Source organism: Melanostigma gelatinosum (genome assembly GCF_949748355.1).
Source record: "Melanostigma gelatinosum genome assembly, chromosome: 14".
Classification (NCBI taxonomy): Eukaryota; Metazoa; Chordata; class Actinopteri; order Perciformes; family Zoarcidae; genus Melanostigma; species Melanostigma gelatinosum.
In genome coordinates, this window is record NC_136647.1 from 15188432 (window position 1) to 15215743 (window position 27312).

Sequence of the window (27312 nt, forward strand, 5' to 3'; positions counted from 1 at the left end):
ACAATATTCATTTTTTTTAACTTGGCTGTTGAAGTGTATTTCAATGTGCAAGATGAGTGGGGAAGACGGGTAGTAACATGTCTCCGTTGTCACCTTTTTGAAAGTCCGGTCATTCTAACCTTGGTCTTTCTGTTATTTTTTCACACTGAAAATGTGACTGTGGCACTTTTTCGTGTGCTCTGTTCGGGTCATATTTTTGGTCAGGGTGGAGGCTTTACAATGGACTGCAGTTGAACTTGCCACTCATCCAGTTCTTCACTCTCCAAGGAAACCCTCAAACTAAACTCTTCCCTGTTAACCCACTTAAACTCCCCGATCTCCCCTGTGGGGGATTCTCTGAACCGTCTGTCCCACTCTAGTTTTTGGAGGAAAGCAAACGCCAAACCAGCAAGGGGGATACTGGGAACGAAGATACCCCTCTCCCAAAAGGTGAGAGGGGGGGAAGATGGCAGCTCTCGCCAGCTCTCTCATTAGACAGAAACGGGCGGTCAAGGAGGACCCAGCCAAACGACCGGTAGTCAACAAGCGCAAGCCCTGTCCTAAGAGCAACAAGTCCTTGTGCCAGAAACAGATCCTGGTCCTGATCTCCAAAGTACGACTATGCGGGGGTCGCAAAGCTCGAAACGAGAAAAGACCAGGTGAGTCACTGCTATCGTTTTCATCCGTCTCTGCATCATATGTTGGCATAACACAATTGAACGTATCTAAAGTCAATTTGAAAAAGAGTCCCACAGGTTCATTAAGTCAATCAAAGACATATGAAACTGCAGATCAACATTGTATCAAAAATACTTTTCCATTAGAAACAAGGAAACACCCAGTACTACAGCCAGTTTTTATACATAAACAATCATTTTACCATATATTCACAGAAGTTATCAACTTAATATCTGTTGTCGTCATATATCATAGAACCTAAAAGTTTCACAATAGCAGTTATTTTTTGGGTAGCCACCTCCTGCAGTGTCACCTGTTTGATACACTGACCAATGGTAGCTGCTGCACTCAGCTCGGCAGAGCAAAAACAAAACAAGTCAAAACCATAGACCGAATGGAGCTTTTGCTTTCCCAAACATATAATTATGCAGACACTTGCAGGAACAATAACATGTGAAATTGGCTAAAACCATCCTTACAGTTGAGTAAGTACTCTCTTGTTTTATGTGCGTCTACAGATTGTGGAATTCAAGGCAAATTCATGTGCACACATTTCAGTCACCAATTACCATGTACACATGACTGCATGTATTCCACAACAAAGAGATGTTAGGAAATGTTAACAGATGTGCATGCACACAACTACTGCCACACTGACTATAGGTGAAGTAGAAGTTAAGATTCCTGTTTTGAATGGATTAATTGAATTGATGCACCATCCAGTAAGTAACACACACACACACAAGCACCACAGATGTGGTCCACAGAGGAAGATCCATTGGTCGATTGAGATTTTGATTTGGAAAGAACATCGAGACATGACATAAATCAATGCATGTTGTTTGGATGAATCAAGTATTGTTTGGTTATTTTTGTGACTATATGTACAATTTGTGCATTTAAAAAGAAATAAATTAAAAAGCAAATCCCTATGGACTGGGCTACCATACGGTATCACATCGCCTTCATGTACGGTATTCATGTTACATCTAGAGCAGTGGGTAACTCTGTCAGGTTCTCTGATGTACTTTCTCTTTGAAAGCAGAACTTCAACAGAGAATCATGTGATGTGTTGCCAACTTCACATTCTCTCTTGTCAATGAAAAAAGAAAAGTGTGCCACAACACAAATTAGCACAATTAAAAGTATAAAATCCCCTTGATATTGTGCTTGTGAGTGCAGTGTGCTGTTGTATTCTTGTTACAGATTACTATTCATACATGATTGAATGTCTAGCTTTGTAAAACGTTTAATGGAAAGTAAACATTTTTGTTGTATTTCTGTGTATTCCTTTCCATGCTAACTTTTTTCCCCCTAAATTCACTTTTGCATTAATTCAGGAGCGAGAGGAATGTGATTTCTTAATTTAAATGTGCAGTGTTCACCTTTGGTGTGGCTGGTAGGCTGCTGAATTATTTATTTCGTAACTGAGAAATGTTTTGCCTTTTTTCATGCACAATTAGTCAGTATAGTATGCTTCAGTCAAATTATGCATATTCGTGAAATGTTGCCACATACTTTCATGGCCGATTGAGGAAGAAACTGCCAATTTAGAGAGTCAGGCGATGAATTCAGTTTTGCTTATTTCGTGGCATTTGTGGTATAGTTAGGTTATAGACGCGTGAAAAAGTCTTGTTGGTGGCTCAATACCTCACATTTTTTGACTTTGCAAATGTGACATAACAATGATAACATCTTGTAATATAAAAGCTTTGTTTCAAAAAGTGTATTGGAACGGTTGTTTTGCATCTGTTCTGCGGAGCCTGGACAATCCCTGTTTTATGAAACTGCATCAAGGGTGTTGACACAATAATACAACTGGTGTTGTGGGGTCAAATGAGCCGATTGAGGCCGAAAAGGATCTACGCTCAGAGTCACAGTTACTATATTATGAAATAATTATCAGTGCCAGCCTAAGGATTTTATTTACATTTTTTAAGCTAAAATGTGTGTGTTTTTTTTTGCTATCAGCTCTTTAAAGCTGTATAAAATGCTAAATGCTAACGCTAGCATGGCAAGGTGCTCACAAAGACAATGTGAATATACTGTTGTTTAACAGGCACAATGTTTACCATGTTCATCATTCCACTCTAGCTCGTGAGCATTAAAAACATTTGCTGTCATTGCTGATGTCATTCATTTAGCAGGTCATGAACTAAGTATAGGACAAATTGAAACTTTAAAATCATGATGGCACAAGAGGAACACCAAATGTATTAAAATGGATCTTCTGAGCAGCATGGATATTCTGTCAAATTTCAAGCCAATCTATGTATATATATAGAATGGCACCTTGCCATTTGAAACAAAGCTATATATACATATATATATATATATATATATATATATATATATATATATATAATATATATAATAGTTGTCCCGGAATTTCCCTAAAATCGAAAAAATGTTGGTGGTGGTGGTAGTGATGAGGTCAGTGTCACCAAAGTCATTAGGATTCATCCTCTGGGTACCATGAATGTACGTAATTGGTTACGGTCAGACTTGCTCCAAATATACTAACCTAATAGACCTGTAGATGTACCGTTACTGGTGCCACACAGGCAAAGAAGGTAATACCTGCTACAATTTAAACAGTTTATGAGTGTTACTCTTCTTGTTTCAAATTGAGAGGAAAGAACAATCTGCCTCGACCCTTTTAGAGCCTGAAAGACATTAGGACTTTGGTGTACATACTTTTAAAAGTTCTGTGGGTCTGAAAAAGGCTTTGAGATTAGAAATAATTCTTCCACATTTATGCCTCAAGTGCATTACTTTTGTAACAAGTGCACATAATAGTGTGTCATTTGCACACAGCTTGTTAATACCTTGTCATCAGGAAATACATTTACACATTTTCTCCATCACAGGATTCTAGATTCTCCCCCAGCTGTGTGCTTTTGTTTTGTTTTTAACAGATGAGATCCATGACGAACCACCTGCCTCTCCCCTCTTCATCCTCCTCCTCTATAGGTGTCCTGTACTGTCCCTTACTATACAAGTAACCCCTTCAAGGTCTGGCCTCACCAATGAAAAAACTCTCCCCGTCAGTGATCTGCACTGCTGCCCTCTTTTCAGATCAATTCAGCTCATTAATGTATAGCAATTAATCAATAACCACCCACTTAGCTCGTTCAAGGTGGAGTCTGACTTGAAAAGGGATATCGAGCCGCTTGCTCCTGTGAATCACCTTTAGTACCTTTCTCTAAGTTAGATCAGATGAGCAACCGTGTGCGTGGAAATGATATGCAGACATTTAAATTAGAGATGCACCGACTGCAATTCTCTTTGTCGATTCTGATTTCCGATTTTCCAAAGTCTGACTTGATATTCCAATTTTTGTAAGAACTATAATTGACAGCAAGGCTCCAGATTAGCCTTTTTCACCACTGTCCCGAAAAATAATTTCAAACGTCCCAAAGTAAACCATAATAAATTCCCTTTACTTTGTTATCATCTATAATGGTTATTTGCATAAAACACAACTCATCTTTCAACTTTAACCTCAACGTAACTATCTCTAATTACCGGTATGAATTATAAGATGCTTAGAGCCGGAAGTTAAACAGGTCATAATTCTGTCTCTAATATCAATTTTGTATGGCTGCGAAAACATCTCCTTCAAACAACTGCATTCAAGTCTTTCACCAAAAACTACATTTTCCAAGATTACATTTGAACATGTCATAGCATCATTATTTACCTCCGCACAACGGCCATTTTTACTGAGTAGAGCTTGAACGCATCATAATGCAAGTCAACGCGATCTCCGTTAGCTGTCCAGATGTTTTTTGAGGTTGTTCCTTCACGGCTTATTTTGGACTTTGTTGTTTTGTGACAAATTGCGAGCTTCATCCCTTTTCACTCACGCTGAAGAAAAAGAGCGGGAATATGAGTCTAATCTGCTGAAAATCTGCTGCCTATCGATCGGTGCATCTCTACTTTAAATCTAAAATTAGCCAGATGTGTGCCACAAAGGAAGAATCGGTAGACTTTGGTAGAAGGGATTAGTCACTAGAGGCAACAGTATTACCACAGAAATACAAAGAGCAGCATCAGCTGAGTCGTTAGAAACAAATGCATGCCAATATAGTGCCGACCTAGACATCTTGTAGCATCGTGTGGACTTGTTTGGCTTGGGGGTGCATTGTAGTATGTTGTAGGTGTAAGCATCAGTCAACGGTTGGAGCACAAATGTAGGGCCCGGCTGGCGAGCAACAGACTGGGTTACAAGGAGAGATCCAGCAGAGGATAGCATTAAACTGACCCCAAGAGACCGGGGCGGCAAACTCGCTTACTCAACAACACCTGATCAGACAATGCAGTGTTAGGTAGCTTCTCATCAGAACTTTACTGACTGTGACAGGGGTCAGAGAGAGAGAGAGAGAGAAGGAGAGGGGGGCTGAGACAGAGAAGGAGGGCGAGTGTGCGGTAAACAGAGGTCTCAAGAGAAAAGTATGACTGATGTCAGAGAAAAACTGTATCAAAAGGTGAAGGTGGGAGGCAATGATGGGGGTGGATGCGGATAAAGAAGTAATCAAAAGTGCAGGAAGAGAGGTAGAGAGAGAGAGAGAGAGCAATGGAGATTAAAGGGAAAAGAATTGCTGTGAATCAGGCTCCCGTCGAGGCAGCATGTAGAAAACACGAGATGGGAAGCCACGGGGAAGGATATGAACTGTCACTTTAGAACAGCTTCCCTCACATCAAGTACTTGCTCAATAATCTGTCAATAAAGTAGCTTGTTTCTTGTTGCCGTGTTTCAGTTGGTTCAATTTGGGTGGGTGGGTCGTTGACTGGTGGAGAACCCCGTCTCCTGGAAATTACGTTATGCTACTTATTTGTAATGCCAGATAAGTTTTGAGGGTTTTTTGAGCAGAGTAAGTTCTAAGTTCTCATACCAAACATATGCCGTAGGAAAGAAAAGGATTTTGCATCCCGTCTCCCATGTGTGGTTAGATTAAACGCCCTTAAAACATCACTCGTGTATTAAAATACTCTCATTTATTCAAGCTGTTGTTAATAAGTTTTGTATTGTATATTCATAGGTATTGTATAGTTTTCATGCACATTATCTTTGTCATTTTACTGTAATGGTACAATATGCTGGAATAATGAAGACACAGTTTTTCAATTTGGGTTATTTCATATAAAATTGTACTTTACTTTTATTAAAATCGGATGACAGCAGGTGGGCTGCTGCTGATGTTGCCAGGCCACTGTCTGTGAAACCTGATACACCACTCACTCACACAAAACACACAACAATTGTTCCTTCAACATAAAAGTTCCCTTTGTACCAAAACATAACCATACAAAAAATTAAAACATTTTCACTGGAAATTTTGGTAGCTATTAATTAATGACATATGGTTATATATGGGTGTACTGCCAGCTTCATGCTACAATTATTATGGCCGAAAATGTCACAGCAAACGGTATTATCATAAAAATCCCTAAAATGTTCATGAATTTCTACCATTAGTGTACAGACAGCTACTTATAGTTATCTGTCTTGAACTTTAGAACCACCAACCTGTGTGTTTAAGGTCAACAAAGCTGCATCGTCACTGCTCAGTTTGCTAGATTTGATTAAATCCAGGGTAATTGTGGTGTGAAGTAATTTACTGTATCTTATCTCCTTGAGCATATGAAAGCATTCATCTTTATTCACATGTTCTATTATCTTTCGGTTGTTTATCCGTGAAAGAATGACTACAACGTTTTGTTTTGTTTCTTTGTCACTCATGTAAAATACTGCTCTCTTCCACGAACCAGAATGTTTCTGCACGGTATATGCTGTCGTAAAAAACGGTGTAATTTACCAACTCTACAAAGTAGAAGTGCCATGACACTGCTTAGGGCTGACGACATCCAGCCCAAATACAATTTTGAGAGAAGAAACAACAGCTTTCTGTCTGTCTGTATCTAGACGAGACAAATAAAACATTAGTGGGTGATTGCTGTTGAGGTCATCCAATTTCTGGGGATTTTCAGCTTTCAACAAACTTGTTTCATGAGAGGGAACGTAAATACAGTATTTGGTACTAATGGCGTCACCTGGAGGGAATGTGTTGCATAGAAGTAGGTTATCTGATTAATCCCTTAAACTTTCTCCAAGACGCCCACTTCAGATTAAACCACAATAAAACAACAAGCGTATGAGCTCTAATATTTTAGCTTGTCCTATATAAAGCTCAATCCATTCGAGATTAAGGGATTTATTTATGTATTTCTTTTAATTTTTAAGGTTTATCTCACTTTAGGTCTCTGGGTTGCAGATGTCCTTTAGACTCTCAGCAAATATAGTCAATGGACATGAAGGCATCAGGGGGATCAGTGACTTTTTCTACGAGTGTTGTTGCAGTTAGAGTTTCGAGTTGGCTTGTGAAAAGATATTGAGCTGCAGAGAGGCTGTTGACAATGGCCTTAAGTCTTATTCAAAGTGAGGAGGCGGACAGATGTGCGTACAAAGAACAGCCTTTTGTTTCCTCGTCCTGAGAATACCACCTTCACCTCCCACACATGCCTGCTAAATTCAATCTGTGGGTGCTTTGATTAAAGCTGACAAGGACATATTGAATTTACCTCAGACAAGAGAAAGACAGTGAGGATGGAGGACACCTATAGAGGTAATGATGAGAAGACAAGGAGAAGTAGAGAGGATGTGAGAGGAGGAGGGGCATGACGGGGGGGATGTACTGCAGGAGAAACAGGAAGTCCTCTGGTAAAATACACGGCTGTGTCTACACGCGACAGTATATTAACCCATTTAATCCCAAATTATTCCCAGACAGGAAAATATCCAAATCATGTGTCATTAGCAACTCTTTAATATGTAAGATCTTTTTTTTAATTGTCATCGAAAAGTATGTGAAAAGTTCGATGTTTGGTCACAATTGTGACTGGTGGGACAATGTGAAGACATTTATTGACCGAATTAACATATTGTTTCGTATTATTAATTATTATACAACCCAGCCCAATTATTAACACATTTAAAACACTGTTACGAGCACAAATATGTATGAATACATATGTCTATATATTCATATATATATTAGGGCCAGTGTCAGTTTATACATTCGTGAACTTAACCCTTATCCTGGGGCTTCCCTTAACCTTGTAAGAACCTGCAAGGTCTAGTTTCTGCCTTGTTTTACAACTTGGATATTTGTCATTGAAAACGTACGGCAACAGCATTTTTAATGCATGGTAGGCGAGTGTGGCAAGACAAATTGCAGCCAACATAGATTTTCTTTCACACTTACTTGGAATGACCTTTAGCGGTCAGAATCGTTAAATCAATAAGAGAGCCCCACTCGCAGCATAGAGGTCGACAGAATGGAGCAAAGAAGAGTACTGAAGACTGACCAGCTTCCACACCGCTGACCGACTCCCTCGTGCCGGGTGCGTCCCTCAGGTGCCCCCGAATGAAGCACCTGCAGCTGCCGGCTGAATCGGCTGTGCTGAATCAGAATACTGAACAATCTGGTGGAGAACGCCGCCTTCATTTCTGAGCGCTCTATGATGTAGACCGATATAGCCAGTTTGGTTGTGCTGCCCAAATAATAAGTGTACAAATATGGATTAGTATCATGTAAACCTGCTGTGTTTGATGAAATGTGTCGTTTGTGCTTTGCTCCCTGGCCTGCATGTTTGCGGATGTGTACTGTCAATTCATTTCTTCAAGCCTACTTATGCGCCTGCTTCTTTGTGCATCTGTATGTTTAGACGCCAGCGTGTGAGTATCGAAACTGTGTTAGCTGAACTCAGAGAGCGTTGTTGCTTCAATGGATTCCCTCCTCCCATGAAGAGCTGCAATGCAGAGTCTCTACTCGTGGTTTTCTTCTTCTTCTTCTGCGTGGCAAAAGTGCACCGTGTAATACCTATTTCAAAGTGTTTCAGTGAGCAAATCAATGCAAGTTCAAATTCTGAGCGCTTTTGTTGTCATTCACTGTGCTGTTTAGTTTCAAACAATCAAATTTGGTGCTTTAATGTCACTGATGAAGCTGTGAGGCTGCAGTGCACACCGCATCGCGCTGAACCGGGCCTGCGCTGAGCATCTTGTCAAGTGTCACTGACATGTACCTGTCATAATGCTGATGAAGCACATACGTGACTATTGAACGCGTCAGGGAAGCGGTGCGAGTCCTATTTGCCTCTGCTCGTGTTTGACACGCTCCTGTCAGCACCATTAATCAGCGGCATTAACTCCGTCTTACGTATGTGAACTGCTGCCATTGTCACGTGAAATGATTCATGGAGCCTCAAATTCATTTTCAGAGGCCATTGTTGGAGCTGCAGGTGATGTGATACACCTCATTCATTCCTAGGCCTTCTTCAACCTCACCCTCCTCCGGCTATCCCTCTTCTTGCTCCTCTACAGCATCCTCTCTCAACCTCTTCCCCTATATCTGCTCTCCCTGCTCCTCACTGCTTGTCGCAGTCTTTGTATCCATCACTGCACTTTTCTCTCGCTCTTGCTCCCATCCTTCCCTCTTTTATTTGGGGGAAAAACGTAGAGCATCCCTCGGTCTTGCCTCCGTGTTGTTAACTAGCTTTCGCGACTTACTCTCTTCCTTGCTCCTCTCCCCCCCTCCTCTATCTTCCCACAAGGTTGATAATTACAGTGCTAGCAGCACTGTAGCTCATGGCCCAGTTTAGAAAAGGGAAGAGCCGTGTTCTCCTTTTATTAGAAGAAGAATCAAACACTACACAAGAGACAGACTCCCTCTTTAACGCATACATGCAGTGCACATGCAGGTGCATGCATGCAGACGCACATCCATCGAGAGCAGCTGAAATTTAGGGAGCTTGATGAGAAGGGAGGGTAGAGTCAGGGAGTCCTGAAAATCCAAGCCAAGGAAAACCCCTGTTGTTTGGTTTCGGTCAGAGCAGAAGAAGAAGTGCCCTTGGCTGCTCAGTCATGCAGGCCCCCAGTAATTACCTCCAACCTTATCAAGAGGCGCTCGGCTACAGGGAGATCAGCAAGCGACACGCTGAGGTCAAATGGAGCTAGATAACTACATTAGCGCAATGATAACCAACACCGAGCCATACACTACGCTGATCAGCGATAAACCTCAACCACTGCTTCTTTCTCGCAGCAATTACATCGCGGCGAAGGCTTTGATGGCAGCCGTGATGCATAAAGTGATTACCTTGGGTTCTTATGTGCATTGACCTCATTTATACAGACACACACATAATTGCTGTGCGAATGCTTGCACTGTAACACCGGGCTCCAGTCGCCCCCAGGTGATTTTCAAAATGATTATCAGTGCTGAATGTAAAGTGATGAGGGGGCATCCCTGTGTAGACCGGCTACTGCTGGGCTTGGAGGAAAACCCAATTTAATAAACAAGATGCTCTTATGGCTGTAATCTCTTTTGCTTTTCTAAACTTGGAGCGCTTACGTCATCATTCGTTAACCTCTGCTTGAAAGTTGCAAATCAAATATTCCTCCCAAACGTAACAAAACAACACGAAAATGTCTCCGTCAACTGGGAATTCCATCATACTTATGCATAAACGATGCCACGTTCAATTAAAAGGTGTATGTACAGGTACAACAGGTACAAAACGCCAAAGTAAGCAATTGCTTGTCACTTTAAGAGTTACATATCATTAAATTACCAGGGAAGCTTTGGTTGAACCTCTCACAAAGATGGTCAAACGGACAAGAGCAGATGGGGAAACCTTTGAAAACCCACATTCTCAAAGCTCCTCGAAGCTGTCCATCATCTCATAAAAACATTGATTGTGCACAGACAGCTAACAACCTGCTGCACAACCCCCCCCCCCCCCCCCCCCCACAGAGGGCCGTGTGTGCGATGACGTGACGTCACTTGTGTGCAGACACTCACGACTCTTTGACCGTCAGTGCATCTCCAGTATCTTTTAAAGCCACGTCCCTTGAGGCACTCCCTCTGCACACTTGCTCTTCCGCTTGTCAACTGCTAGTCATATTTTGTGCGGAGAGGTCACTTGGAAATGGGCCTGTTGATGAGTCAACATGTTGACATGTCGAGTGCGCTGACAGCATCTGCGTGCTGATGTACATAAACAGACAGGGGAGCTCTCTTCCCACACTCCACTGACCTGGATCCGTGAATGTTTTCCCGTCACTCAAGCCCACACGTGTCCCAGGAGTGATGAATGTCGTCGCACACCTCCTCTCCGCGGGAAATGCCCAGGACATGTCGAGGCTGCAGGTTGTGTTTCTGGCACGGCTGGTGAAAAGTTCTTCGGTGCAGATGTCTGTGTGCTCACCCTGAAAGATATATGCACAGCCCCGTGCTGTTCTTTTAACGACAGAACAGGGATGCACCTCACAGCGGATGACTCACACCACACCGTACATGGACACGTGTGGTAAAATGAATGATTACGAGGAGTCTCAATTGGCTCGAGGTGGTATAGTCGTGATGAAAATGTTTTACTTTGCTCACGGGAGAAAACTCAGCACGAGGTGGGAATCTAGGCCCGTTCATCTGTGTTGAAGATAAACAGCCGTTCCTCCACCTGGCAAACAATCATTTTAATGACAATGTCAACCCACTCGCTTTCTGATTATGAGTCCTTCGATGCATTTTCTAAATTTTCCAAAACAGAAACAGGGCCGCTGTGAACCATGGCTTGATTTTCAACCCCTCAGGGGGGACTTGATTCTCACGTTGTTGTCTCATATGAATGTCAAATTACCAGGACTCTTCTGAATTGTTAAGCATTTCATATAAAAGGCACACACTGTTTTACACTGTCGTTAAAACCATTAAAATCTGAAAATCTATTTTCACAATTGATAAATCTTTTGTAATCATAATTTCAAGATAAACCTGAAGGGTCATGAGATGATTAATTAGTTACGAAAGATGACAAAAACAAACAAACTACGACTTGTCTTTTGGACGTTTCTTTAATCTTTGATTTTTTTATAAAATATTGGAGATTTTTACCTCTTTGTGCACTGTGAGATGCTTCACACAAACATGAGATGTGTTTGGGTTATGGTTTTATCAAATCTGGCCTCTTGCCATATCAAATATTCTCTTCCTGAATACAAGTATGCCCTAACACACCCAAATCACGAAATATGACCTTTGAGTTATCATCTTCTCCGTTGACCCCTGTGGAGCAGAGACCACATGAGCCCACTACGCATCCTCGTGATACAAAAGTCTGCGTGCTTTTGTTAATCCAACCAGAGGTAGACTGCTTTCACAGTGTGTCACTATCTGTCAGTGTACTTCTCAAAGGATTATGAAGGGGGGGGGGGGGGGGGGGGGGGTTGGCTTGCCAAATGTGGGCTCACTGTTATTTTAAAGTTTAAAGGGGAACTCCACTGATTTTACACGAGAATTTGAGTTTAGTCATCAGGAGGAGTTTCCAGGCCTGTGAAAGCCTGTGAAAACACTTGTATAATGTTTTCTGTGGCTCTTTAAAAAAAAAAAAAAATGGTCTCTCTCTCTCTCTCTCTCTCTCGCTCTCTCTCTCTCTCTCTCTCTCTCGCTCTCTATCTCTATCTATCTCTCTCTCTCTCTCTCTCTCTCTCTCTCTCTCTCTCTCTCTCTCTCTCTCCCCTTTAATGTATCCCCTGCAGCAGATACATGAAAGGTACAAAGAAAAGCTATGTTCCATTTCATTGCAGTTGATGAAGACATCATAAAATACTCCCTATTCAAGTATGCGGTGTGAAACATTCCACCTGCAAATGAAGAGAATATCAAAGTACACACTGACTGTACTGAGTCTCTGGTTTACAGAACTTCTTCGAGAGACTGATCTGATTGTGACAGATGTGTGTTTGTGTTCTGTGTCACGTCCTCTATTTTACTTTTTGATGAAAGGGGCGTGTTGCTTTGGTGACAATGTGACATGTTTGTCGAGGCCTTGATGTATTCACTCCTAATGCCAACGAACTGCAACATTTACAGCAGAACAAGCGTGTCTGTTTGTGTTTGTGTGAGGCAGTGTGTGTGTGTGTGTGTGTGCGCACATTATGCAGACTCGGATGCTGACAGGACGGCGAGAGGAGGGCAGTTGGCAGAATACGCATGGGGCATGTAGTGCATCTTTACTATTTGATGACACCGAGTCAAGTCCGTGTTATGATTATGCACAGTTTTGTTCATTTGCATGTTGTTACTGTAAAAGCCTGCACTCTGTTGGAGCCAAATGAGAGCATCAGAATTTCACAGTAGATGCCAGCCTACGTGGGAAGAAAAGCAAAGAGGAACTTAGCACTAAATCCACGACCTGTAAACTACCTGTGGTCACTTTAACACACTATCTATTGATCCTGGACCCATTTTATTGTGTTCATTGCAGGACAAGTAATTTAGTTTTTCCTGAGAAAAATCCACAAATGTTGTTTTCTAGACCCCAAAAATCCCTGGGACACTCTGCCCCCAAACTACGAGACGACGTGCTGTTCAGCCCACACAGCCACCCTGTTTCAACTGTTAGCGTGACATTAGCTTGGAGTGGCTTCAGCAGATGCAGCAGAGGTGGAGAGTGACAGAATAAGGGATATGAATCCGTGGCAGAGCGGGTGCAAATTTGACACTGTAAAATACTTTCTTACAAAAAGTAGCACATGTAGTATTTTTACGACAGTAGTATTTCTACAACTACTACTCTCAGTTGGACACTCTCAGTCTTTCATGTGCCATACCGTCAACAATGCTGACGGGTATTGGCTGTAGTTTTATGTCCTCCAGGAGTTTCCTGCTGAATTTCCTCCTGTGGACCTGGCTTCCTCTCGAAACCAAAGTCTAGAATGATTTGTTGTTGATTAAGTCAGTCACACAGTAGAGGGCCTGAGATGCCATCATTCATCTTTTAATCTAAGTAATTAAAGTTAAGAAAGTTAAGATCATACAAACTATTGGTCACATGCAAACACAGCTGTGTTTGTTGATCGTAAGACAGAATACATCTGTGACTCCCACTGTTCTGTCCATCTACAGTAACACACCACACTAAAGGTCATAACACCTTTCTACAACCTCATTGACATGTACCTTCCAGTTCTGAATGTCCACGAACAACAACATCACTTTGTCTCAGTAGCAAAACACGAGTTCACTTTCCTTCATGTCCAAATGACCACAATGATATAATGAAGGCACACCGACTCCTCGAGTACAACGGTTTATATAACATGACTTTAGGCCTCGACAGTCTAAAGTTGTAATATTTGTATGGTGATGAAGGTGATAAGAGCAACAGATGTTTTATCATCCCGGAAACCTCTAATACAGCTGCGGTAAAACACAGACTTTTATATTTTTTGCTGGGGAGCTTTCGTTACACTGGATCGGTATTTATTGTGCGTCGGGATGAGGATTTTGAAGTTAGAGCCAGCTCTGCTAAGTGAAACATTAGTTTTAGTGCCCCTGACGCCAAGCATCGGAGTTTTGATTGCAGCCATATTGCACAAGCTGTGTATTGAAGTTGTGCCTGAATGTGTTCTTTTTCTCGCACACATATACAGCCGTCACTCTTGATGAAATGACAGTGTCATCTCATTCACTCTGTTCCCCTGCCATCCCTCTGCTCACTCCTCTCCTCCCTGATCCTGCCGTCTCCCTCTCTCTCTCTTTCTCGCCCTCTCATGTCCCAGTCTGGCATCTGTGGGGACAAGTAACGAGCGGCGCCCCCTGCTCTGATTGGACGACGTGTGATGTTATTGGGTGGGATGAAAGCATACATCGCTCAAAGGACAATGGAATGGGAAATGGAATAAAGACGAAGAAGAAAGTGCAGGAGTAGGAGATACTGAAATGTTTTGACAAGCAGCTTTGAAAGAGAGCGAGAGAGAGAGAGAGAGAGAGAGAGAGAGAGAGAGAGAGAGGGTGGGAGAGCGCTGCAGATGCTTGCATGTAACAATGGGAGTAGGTCACACTTTCACTGATGTCTCAACCCTCTGGGACATAGTCTTACAGATCTCCTCCCGGCATCCTCTGCCACTCTCTTGCTTCCTGTGCCAGTCCCAGAAGACGGGCAGATTGCGCAGTGCCCTCGGCCCCTTTCCTGGAGAACGTGTGTGAGGACATGGCCGAGGTTTAGCAGCAGGGGAAGCGCCCAGATGCCCCTAAATCCTCCAGAGGCTCTGTCGGGAACGGCTCCTTCATTCACGTTTCCATCTCCATTCTTTTAAGGCTGCATCGAAGGAGACTGGTCAGTTCACTGACTGAGCTTTCATCTAAGTCAGGGGACCTGCGGGGTTCTCCTTGCAGTTGGAGTAGCCTGGCCGAGGCGGAGAGGTGCTGCGCTCAGGAGACAACTTCGATTTCCTCAACGCAGAGAGAGTGCTTCGCGTAATTGAGGGTGGCTCTAGTGTTGTCTGAGAGCTGCTGCAAAGATTCTGTCTGTTTCTTAAATGAACGCAAAGTATGCTGCGGGGACTCCACTAATGAAACATTCAATCTCTCTATCACCCTCCATCCTCTCCTCCACCACCCGGCCCCCTTGATTATATATATTTTATTTAGTGGGAGACCAACCAACCCTCCCACTTGACTTCATCCTCTGATGACCCCAGCTCTTCCTGAAAATAAACAGTTCCTTATAGCTTATGTTATGCATGCATTTTATTCATGAGTTGAATTACAAGCTGTTACAGAATTTAGATTCATTGTATGTTAGGCATTCCCAGTATTAGTATTAGGAATAAGTCCAAAAATGTATATTGGGCAATTCACTAATTAAGACATTGTTGTTGAACACTGAAAGCCTAAACTCTCTATTTTATATTTTTTACATTTTCTATCCTCTAGAGAAAAATCTCTCACAAGAATTATACAATATAAATAGCTGTATTCTTTTCTTTTGTAGGACTGTGAAGTGTTTTAATGTTGGACAAGTATTCCACTATTATGTTAATGATATCAGAGATCAATCATAATCTCTTCTGCCAGGCATCTTCCCTCCTGGTAAAAGTCCCTAAAGGCGTTACATTGATGCTCAATCGGCCTTTCATGGGTCTTGATTTCTTAAATGCTTTTGTTATTCATATACTGGAAATGAAGGAGGAGATGGTGTTACATGAACCCACACTGACACTGTGTATGAGATCACACGTCTTGTATGTAATGTTTCTAGACCAGTTTGACGCTGGTTGATGGTGCGATACCAGTAGAACGGCATGCTCGTGACTCTGCCGGGCTGCATTCGGTAGCGTCAGCATGCTAACATGCTCACAGTGACAATGCTAGCATGCTGATGTGTGGCGTGTATAATGTGTATACATTATCACCATCACACAACAACAATTGAGGATAATGATAATGTCATCAATTCTGTAGCTGTATTGGGAACATTTGAATTCTGACGTGATTATGGCACCAGACAAAAATACAGTGGATCACCAAATTTACGAGGATTTATCCTCTGGAGACTATGAATGTCTGTACAAAATTTCAATGCAATCCATCCAATGATCCAAAGTTTTAGATATTAAACATTACCATGTTCTAACTTCAGGTATTGCACAAAGTAAAACTCCTCTGAGCTTGGTGAAATATTTGACAAACCCTTTCCTTTTCCAGGTTCAGTAAATCGGTGAATGTCGTTTCTGCTCCGAACCTCGAGCGTTGGCACCAGTCTAATATAATGTTGTTTTCCTGTGCTCCCTTGCAGAGCCACAGCTGAAAGGCATTGTTACTCGGCTATACAGCCAACATGGATACTACCTGCAGATGCAGCCGGATGGCACCATGGACAGCACGAGGGATGAAAGCAGCTCATTTTGTGAGTGCGTTTCCGCCTATAGCCAACATGTCTTTGCTTGTGGCCATGTTGTCTAATGACAGACACTTTATTCACAGAGGTATTGGATAGAATGCATGCAATCCCTGCAGTTTTAACCATTGTATAGCTCATATATGGAACAGCTCATGACCCCATCGGGAGCCAAATCTCAAACTTTGGCAAAGTTAATGCTGTACTTTACAAACTGAGCTTAACAGCCGGTGTTACACTGTGCTATAGGTTCCTGAGGCTGAAGAGTCAAAGCAAGTTAGGATTTTGTCAGCTCATGTCTAAATTTGTTCCAATTTGTACTGTTATTTTCGTCTTTTAATGGGAAGGAACATCCTGTCAAACTGCCAAACTTTGGTAAGTTAATGATCCCTTGCTCATATGCAGAAATGCTTGACATATGTGCTCGTCCTTACAGGCCATCTACACTGGCTTTCAAATCACAGATAGCGATTGGATTTGAAATGTTGACGTTTATAAATCACAAAAGCTGCTACCTGAGTGCTTCCAAGTGACATACTGCCACCATTGAGATGATGTGAATGTTCATCCTGACCTTTTGCAATCTAATTGTATTTATTGAGCAACATAAATCATTTATTGATGAGTTGTCTCTTTTATTGTAGCAGGTTCAGAGTAGTTAATCAGCCCATAGACTGTATATCTACTATATCTAGTGTAAAGCATGGTGAAGGTGATGTAGTGTTGTGTTGGCATAAACATAAACTCTGAGGAGTCACAATGTCTGTGCTTAAGAGAGATATATCATCAGCAGTGAGAGTGCAACCATTCAGCCATACGATAAAGACAGAAAAGCGAACTCTGTTGCTATACAGTACTACAGTTTGATTTTCACAATCTTTTTTTCTCTCCGTCTTTGTCGTGCCCTATCTCTCCCACTTTATGCCCCAATTCAGCACAGTTCAACTTAATTCCAGTGGGACTGCGGATTGTTGCACTACAGGGGGCAAAAACGGGATTATACCTCGCCATGAACAGTGAGGGATACCTCTATACCTCGGTGAGTACGCCCCTACGGGTTAAGATTGCTCTGGTTTTAGCTAGTAATGAGTGGATGAACGGAGAGCCAAAAAATGGGGAAAAGTCTGATGAATTGAAGCAAATTGGGGCTGCATTTAACAACAGCAAAACAATATCAAAACACCCGCTAAAAAACTCTCAGACAACTCTTGCAGTATAATCCCAGTCTAATTAATCTAGTTGTATGCTCAGTGCTTCCCAAACACATGCATCCCACTAAAACTCACTTACTATCTGAAACACTTCAGATTCGTCCAGACTTGCATGGATGGTTAGCGCGCCTGCACAAGCGTGAGACTGTTTGTACATTTTTAATCACTATATAGATAAAACAGCAGTTTAATAAACTATAGAGTATGTGATGCATGTATACAGTATGTGTGCTTTACACATAGTTGTGTGTGCATTTTTAAGTGTGCATGAATGTATGAAGGAGAATTTTTTCCACTTTTTGTGTGCATTTTCAATTTTCTGATAAAAAGAAGTGGAAACACCTAAAAAACACTTAAAACACTTAAAAATAAATATTGTAATTAATATTTCCGAAAGGTTTTTACACTGGTAAAAGTTGGTGTATCAATAGAAAAAGAAAATGCAACAAAGTGCAATGGAAACAGATTTACCGAATGAATGAAGACGTACATAAAGCATGACATCAACAAAAGCTTCTGCTTCTTTTCTCAAAATTTGGTTAAAATCTGCAATAAATTTGGATGGAAACCTGGTTATAGAGAGACGGGGAGTGAAAGCCAGGGTGATACGCCTTAAGAGTTCTTTACATTAATATTCCAATTATTTTCGGAAAGTCATGGAGGGAGAAATGGACTGTGGGTGTAAAGCTGTTGGATAATCTGGGTTCTCTTGAGTACACAAACTATTGACAGATTTAGGGTCCAGGGCAGTTGGGAAAGTGATGTTATGTTTATTTAGTTGTTGTTGTTTGGATCAGTACTTTTGCACCTGTTAAATCTCAAAAAATATTTTCTGATTGAATTATTACATTGACATTACATTAACATTACATTAACATTACACCAGTTCCAGGTGACCAGGAGACAGAAATATGTATAGCTGAACTGTTTGATGTGTAAGTCCCATGACAGAGTGTCAGTATAACAACTAGTTTTGTCCAAATTTAGTCAATGCTCCAAATCACATCTTAAGTGTAATTTAAAGTCTGTCTAACAAAGTGTCAGAGGGGTATCCGTCAATTAGCCATCGGGCCTTCATACAGTATAAGTGGCAAATTGGTGTATTCAGTTGATTTACTACCAGACACAATCTACAACTTGCAATCGAGAGACATTATATTAGCAGAAGGCATTTCGGGCGCACAGTCTGATCAGCACCTTGGACAGCGCTTGCAACGTGGCTTTAAGTTTAGCGAGATAAAATGGCCCAAACCATTAAGATCACGTATAACCATTACATATTTTAGCAAAGGAAGCGTAGAAGCCCATCTCTGCAAGTGGAGCTGCTTACTCTGATCAGCACCCTGGACAGTGCTCATAACACTGCTTACATCACCATGACAAACAACTACTGTTACAAAGCTGTTACGGGAAATTTACAATTCACTTGTCGTCTATCCAGTTCTGTATAAGCCAACAGCACAATAGCAATCAAGTCATACACATGTTGCTATAAATCACACTGACCAGGCTCAGAAAGCAGTCTATCGTTACACCCCAAAAAAGAATGGGGCCAGAATACCGACAGTAAAACAAGTTGGATTGTGTGAAATATTTTGATAATTCTACCCGTGTTGACATTATGTCCTCACTCGATTGTTCCTCTTGAAACACACACACAGATAACACACACATACCATATACATACTTTATATGAATACTGATGAAATATCAGAGGATAATACAAGAGCATGCTGTTGCAGAGTTTAGTGGAGATGTAACAATAAATGTCAGTGCCCCTGTATAAATATGTGCTCTTGAGAGGTCGTCTGTGTGTTGGTTGCAGCAGATTCCCTGATTAATGCATTAGACTTTGGTGCCTCTGTGAGCAGAGAGGAGAAGGGATTTCCTCAGCGCCATGTCAATAGCTGCACTGCATCCCACCACTGACCTTTCTCAGAGAAAATTCCTCTCTCCTAAACACACACGTACAGCGACATTGTCGGTATAAGTGCAGTGCAGCAGAACTGCTGTCTTCTTGTGTAACATCAAGCGTGTTTGATTTTAGGACCGCATATTGTTCCCTATAGTGTGTCTGATGTGCTAATTTGCTGCTGCAGGAGGGAGTGCAGGTGGCACGATATGGCCCTTTATACATGTCGGTGTTCATATTTGCTTTTACATTTAAAAGCGTGCAAAGAGTGTGCGTGACGCAGACGTGGAATGTTTTCATTTACGATAAATATGTTCATCGCTGTCACTCACGAGGTGACTGACAGTGTGACGAGTCGCTTCCTTGCAGCTATTTTCTCATGTTCTTGCATAGACTGCCACTTCTGCATGCTTAATGGTGGCAATTGTGTTTCTTTCCCCTGAATAACTCACAGGTTTTCCTTGAATCCCCTCTCACATGTCCCCTGCACGCACACACACACACACACACACACACACACACACACACACACACACACACACACACACACACACACACACACACACACACACACACACACACACACACACACACACACACACACACACACACACACAGTGTCCAGGTCGCGGAGCCAGGCTCTATAACAAGCAGACCAAGTCCATTGCTGCCTTGTCTTACACATACATCTCAACCTCATCACCTGTAGGTGACAACAGGAAATGGCTGATCCTGATATAAAAATAGAGCGTGGCTCATTCGTGCCCCATTTTACAATCTATATGTTCTGGAAAACTCCTCATAGACAGAAAGAGAGTGAGAGAGAGAGAGCGAGAGAGGGAGGGAGGGAGGGAGGGAGGGAGGGAGGGAGGGAGGGAGGGAGGGAGAGAGAGAGAGAGAGAGAGAGAGAGAGAGAGGGCTTGTGTTGAAGGAGGCTGTCTCACAGAAGCAGTTTTTGTGCCAATCAGGATTTAGACATGGGCTTTGCTTGTTGTTGTAAATATTTGGTTCCTTCATGCAGGTGTTTGTGCACATTTTACATTTTAAATGTCAGGAACTGAAGACGGAATGTAGCTCGTTGTACATCTCATTTCCTTGAGTGAGATGATTGTGTTTTTGTACCTGGTCTCTGACAAATGCAATAACCTAAAATAATCTAAATGAAACGCATGACAAACATCTTTCTTGCAATCTGTATTAGACTCTACGATATCAATTTTGAGGCACGTCAGATTGGACAATAAATGCCAAGAATGACATGTCCCTCATCCAGACATATTTTAAAGGATCAGCTAAAATGGAGCTGATTAAACTTTTTTATTTTACTGTTTGTATTGCGCTTTTGTTTACCTCGCCCGCTTAGTGTTGCAGTGCTGCTCTCCTTTATTATATCAAAGCAAATTTGAGTGTGTGATGTAAAAAAAAATATTTGGGCGCACCAGTGCAGGTTTAGACAGAGAGGTTGCAAAAATACACAGATTCGCTGAACTCAAGATGCTAAGGAATCTTTAATCTCTCCTCCCTCTTCCTCATTAGCGCAGAGCAGCGTACAAAACGTTTAGCATAGGAGATTCTCTCTATTTTTAGAGGGTGCTGTCCATCGCTTTTATTCGTTAAAATGATAGCAGGTCATATCAGCTGTCGCTAACTAATGTTAATTCTGTGAGTAACCTGGTGGAAGGGCAAACTCCTCTGGTAAAGGCGCTCTCTGCAGCCTCTGCACAATCAGAAATGGACTACGTCTTCTCTGATCACGTCGTGTCAAATTCACGAGTCACGTTCTCAGTTAAACTCACTTATATCAGATCAGCAATTTAAACGTATGACAGCTTTGAACCAGGACCATCAGTGTATAGATCATGCAGCTTGGGAAAATGAGGCGTGTCAGTTTATAGCGGGCTCCAGCTGTTATTCCAGTGAGTCAGATGCACATTTTAATCAACATATAAGTATCAGATCAGACTCTGATCAGGATCAGGGCCAAAACAACTTGATTGGGACATCTCTGCCAAGAATACATGGAAATAAAAGCAATGGATGGTCATTATAAGGTTTTAGCAGCGGTCACATTGTGAAAAGTTGGTCGCAGGGAGCTCTAAATTTATCGTTGTGACTGTTTTGTATTGATCAAAGATTTCACCACGTTTTTTTCTCACAGTTGTCAGCTCTCACCTGGGAGCACCCAATCACACACTTCATAAGGTCCTTTGATGCATTAAAGAGACATTTAAAGGACAACTGCACGATAAACGCTGTAGCTTGTGATCCGCATATAGGCCTGTTGTAGTGTGTGCATGTGTGCGTGAGAAAGACAGACAGATAGACAGAGGAGAGGAATAAAGGAAGAGAGAGCGTGAGACCTATTGATGAGAAGCTATAGGCGCTGTGTCCTTTCTATTCTTTTCATGGGAGGATTACATTGAGATGCAGGACAACAGCAGCAGGGAGAGATAGCATCGCTTTTATCACAGGACAGGGTAAAACGTGGACATTAGAACAAGTAGCGGAGACAATAATTGGCCAGAGCAAGAGAAAGCATGATGAAGTGCAGAAATGCAACGATAGGGGTAATACATTTGGTGAAAGCAAGACAAAACGACTCTTTCTGATTGGCTCTTGATGTATGCATTCTTCGTAAAGTGGCTCTCCTTCCAAAACTCGAACGTAGTTCTTGTGTTATTATGACGACACACAATCTACCACCATTTCCCATTTTACCCAGGAAATTCAAAGCAGGGTGATAAAGGCGGCTGCAGGTCACCTCTGTCACTGAGGGTCCGAAGAGGGAAAGTCAGCCACAATTCCTCTCTCAGCTTATATTGACAGGGGCCTTTCATCTGTCACTCAACGCTGCAGAGGCACATTCGTACCCACTCTGCACTCGCCACGTGGGCCTCAGTGGGCGATCATGAAGCATTACAGACGGACGCTGCGTGTGTTTTGCTAGACAGTATTAACTGCCGGTCTCATCCTCTTTAAACCCCTCTAAATAAGTGCGTCTATGCCCTATTGACTTATGTTACGTGGTGTGGCGGAGTGCAGCTACATCTGGTGTGACAACAACATCAGCAACATGCCCTGTTGGTGGTGTTCTGCATTGCATACACTCAAACACACACGCACACACACACACACGCACACACACACACACACACACACACACACACACACACACACACACACACACACACGTGGATTAGGTGCATGAGGATTGTTGTGAATGAGTTTTACATTTCACGTTGCCATGCGAGTGGGTCGCTGCAGAAGTAATGCAGTTCTGTGGAAAAAACTGTGGGACTACTGCAGCCGGGCAGATTTCACAGCTTCCTGTAGATTACCGTGAGAGTTGATGGGACAGTCAGTAGATAGAGAGAATGGAAGCCTGTATAGCACTGTGACCCCTGCTGTCTAAATAGGGGACTGCACATCAGAAATGCTAAAACATGTTTTTGAAATCCAGAAGTAGACATACAATTTTCAGAGGCATGAGTTTGAAATGAGAGGCGATGAAATCAGAGGATTCAAGTATCCTTCATCTTTTTAGTCACAACTTTCCTCTTCTTGTACCCTAATTGAATGCAGGGAAAGACGTCAGTCGGATTGAAGGAAATCTGCCATTTGAGTGTGTATTATTAGTACTTCACTGTCCCTATTTAGTGGCGAGTGCAATCCCAGGGTATGGTGGCATGGAGAGATATAGGCTTCCTGAAGCAGGTAGAATAGATGTAATCAGAATGAGGAAGGAGGTGGTGTGTCGGGACGCTGCTCCGCATCATAAAAAGGTTCTTCCCATCTTGGGGATTCTCAGCACGGATGCTACATATTACCTTTCCTCGCCTCCTTTCATTCAAATTCAATTTTTGGCTTGAGACACGCGGCAGGAAAGCTACCTAAGTCTCTCAATGTGTCCCCAACACCCCAACACATCCCCAACAATGATTCATTTGCGCAGGTAAATCTGTTGGTTTGAGTGATATCTTCAGTCGGTTAACCCCCGGGTGGTCCCCGTTCTGCTGAGCTCTGGAGGTTGCCTCAAGGTGAGCTTCAGAGATGGGGGGGAAATCACAGCGACATATTTGTATGAGTCAGGGACAGGTATATTGGCCCGTGTGTATAGGTGTTCATGAAAAATCACTTTAAAAAGGCCTGTCTTTGTATTGTCAGGACAATTTTTCTTCTTGTCTGCTCTCTCAGTGTATATATATTATACCTTTGAGACTGTGGGTTCTATCATTAGGCTAATTGAAGTTGATTGAATTTCGGTAATTATAGGGTGACTTGGGAGAGGGGTTATCACTGGAGTCATCCCGGAGGTTGAGCTGAAGGGTATTTTGTTTGGAGTGATGGGTTCTCTTTTCAGAGGGACATTCAGTGTCACGCCATGATACGCTAAAGCCCTTGTCAGCCCAGCTTCGGTCCTGGGGGAGATGCAAAGAAGCAGGTCTCGCTCCTCTTAATCTCCTCTATTACCCAGCAAGCCCTCTGTCCTCTCCCAACTTCTGCTCTCTTTTCCTGTCTCCCCTACCTTTCCCCTCCTGTCTCGCGCACTTCCCACCCTTCTTGCTCTCTGGTCTGATTAATAATGAATGAAGCAGATCATCTATCGATCCCATCCTCTTTGTGTTAGCACAGCAGAAGATATCAAACCTGTCAGAGGACCTTAAAATAGCTCTGCGCTGTGGGAGAGCTTGTTGAGTTAAGGGTAGGGGCTTGTTTTTTGTTTTTTATTTTATTTTATTTTAATGGTGGGAGGACAGCAGGAGTGGCCGGAGAAAGGGCACAAAGTCCTGATTTGCAGTCTCAGCTAAAGGATGTGTGAAGGAGAAAGGTGATGACCTGTTATAAGTGTGAAGCTGGGGGTCTCTTATACCTTCTCAATCTACTTTTGGCTCGTCGTTAAAGCCCGTATATGCCAAGTCATGATCCGTTGGCCCTTTTCTGTCATCCCGAGTCTCACAGAAATTCTCCACTCAGCCATTTCTGCTCTCACTTAATCAATCCAGCAGATTGGCTTTGCTCTCTGACAGGGGAAGGACCCTGTCAAGACCCCGATGGAGACTAAGAGAGATGTACCTGTCTCTATTGGTGAATATCACCACTCAACATTATGCAGGGTTCAGTAGTCCTTATGAGGACGGAGAGGGAGGGCACGTGCTGCTGGAACATGATCATTTACAACGACCGGCTCGACTGTTGGATTTGATCCAAGTTTTGCTAATTTGATTTTGTAATGTCCATTCAGATTCAGCAGTCCCGGACAATTGACAGTGCAAATGGATCATTCTCTTTTGGAGGAATGAAGGGAGATTAATCTTACTATTGTCTCTACAGACCAAGAGTCTGAAAAAAACCTGCTAGTCTATCGTGGTTCTCAATCTTTTTGGTTTGTGACAGCTTCAAATTAAGCGCTGTCTATTTATGACCCCTAATTGACTTACATGTCTATGAGTAGTGAGCAGTTCATTCTGATGACGACCTTTTCTTTCAACCAATATGGTAAACACATATGGTCTTTTAATTGGTGTTGAAATGATTGGTCGAATAATCAACAACTTGAACAACTTAATGTAATAAATTGGCCACATTTAAGTCTTTTTTTTAAAGAAAAAATGGTTTTCTTATTCCTCTAAAATATCAAATTGAATATATTTGAGTTTTGCTTCAATATTTGGACCAAATGTGTAATGTGGAGGCAAGTTAGTCTTCTAAACTTGGGACGCCTCTGAAGCAGTCACTGCAGGTTGATGTCAGAATGACTCATTCACATGTGCAGTATGTAATGTGTGTGTGTGCGTGTGTGTGTAGACTGACTTAATTTCGGTGTGTCAGTGTTTCAGCGCTTTTGATCTTCTCTGCTCCTTTGGGAATGTGATCTGTTTAGCAGAGATGTTAGTGCAATTTCTACATGTTTAGAAGGCATCCTTGTCTTGCTGTTCCGAGAGGACCAGGATGTTCATGCTTTCAAAGAAAGTCCAGATATAATTCTATCCATCTTTCCCCTTCAGGAAACAGTCACCTAGTTAATGTATTTCACTTCTTGTGTACATGTTGTTGTTGTTTTTTTCAAATGAGTGCTCACATGCATTGGAGTTCATGTTCAAAGACTCATAAAAGATGTTTTACAGCTTACATCCTTTTTCTTCTCTTTCTATATTTGCTAATACGAATGCACCTCTCACCCACTTTCCCCTATTTCCATATTTCATTTCAGGAGCACTTCACTCCGGAGTGTAAGTTCAAGGAGAGTGTGTTTGAGAACTACTACGTTACATACTCCTCCATGCTCTATCGCCAGACCCAGTCTGGCCGCTCCTGGTATATCGGTATCAACCGTGATGGCCAGGTCATGAAGGGCAACCGGGTAAAGAAGACCAAAGGAGCAGCACACTTCCTGCCTAAAGTGATAGAGGGTTTGTGTCCTTTGTGACACTTAAGAACAATCTAAACCAGCTTCTTACTTAATAATCACCTCCTTTATTATTAACCAACAGCTTCTATCTTTGTTTCACAGTTGCGATGTATAAGGAGCCATCGCTACACGAGCTTGCTGCCGCTGCCGAACCGGTGAGTCCTCCTCGGAAGACGGTGAAGAAGTCAGATTCGCCGTCCCAAAAGAAGGGACGGAAAGAAGCTCCCAAGGCTGATGCGTCATAGCACAGGAGACTGAGGGTGGGACAAAGGGCAGCAGAGACACTGGGAATACAGTCGGCCATTATGCACTGCGGCTGGCTGAGGGGGGACGGCCCTCACTGGCCACCATATTCCAGAGGTGCACTACGAGATGCTGAGAGATAAAGGGGTCAGAGGTCCATCAGCAGCCAAGACGGCCCTGAGAGAGAAGTCCGCCCCCCCCCGCCGCCCCCCCCCCCCACCTGTCAGGAAGCCCAGGGCCTGAGCCAGAGCGACGACCACCTCCCCCACTGTTTGTCTCTTTCTCTGTCCCCTCCTGTGGCTTCCTGATGCACAGCCTCCTTCATTTCTCTGTCATGCTCAAGCTTCTTTGTCCCACTGACAATTTTATCTTCCCTCACGACGGTCTGCTCTATTGTACTGTATATTCACCACTCACGCATTTTCCAGCGCTGACTCGGCATCATAATCCTGACCCCTGGGCCCCTCCCCCCCCCCCCTCTCTTGAGCCCTAAAGTTGGTGACAGTGTGGCTCCGCCAGCTTTCCACCCACCATCTGCCGTACAGCTAAGTTAATCACAGAGGTCAACTAAAGCTCAAAGTGAGATGAAACAGCTCACAGAGGAGAGATATCTGCAGGGATCCTGGGTCAGGTCAGGTCAGCCCAGCAAAATGAGTGTGTGAGTAAGCTATAGCTATATTTAAAGAGTTTATGACATTAAAACTAATAGCAAATAGAATTATTTTTTAGTTTTTTTCTGTTTGAATATATTACAACCCAAAGAAGAAAGAAAAATTCAAATTCCTGACAGCCCGAATAGAAACGGATACGGAAACTCTGTCCATGTTGTTATGATTGAGATGATAACAACGCTCAAAACCTAAGATCAAAACAACAGCAAGGCGCTGATCATGATGACAACAATCAGGATTTCACAATTCCAGAAGACGTGTATGATAGAAAATGTATGAAGCTCACAAGAGAGGCACTGCTTGAATAAGTGTCACATAAAACAAAAAATATAATATATATAAAATACTGTTCTTCCTGGGAAGATGAGCCATAAAATAGAGCACAGTAAAGTTTTTACTCCAGACTCTTAAACACCTGAGCAATATTGTACGAAGCAGCCAGAAGATTAATCTCAGTGTGTG

General features: G+C 42.5%; 1 protein-coding gene across 1 annotated transcript; it reads left to right on the forward strand.

The window, feature by feature from the left end:
- Positions 1-445: 445 nt before the first annotated feature.
- fgf11b (fibroblast growth factor 11b) lies at positions 446-26181 on the forward strand (the record flags this gene model as incomplete). Its single annotated transcript, XM_079284108.1, has 5 exons — positions 446-638; positions 16303-16413; positions 17340-17443; positions 25739-25937; positions 26039-26181. The coding sequence occupies 5 exons, from the start codon at positions 446-448 to the stop codon at positions 26179-26181; spliced, it is 750 nt and encodes a 249-aa protein (XP_079140234.1).
- Between the last annotated feature and the right edge of the window lie 1131 nt (positions 26182-27312).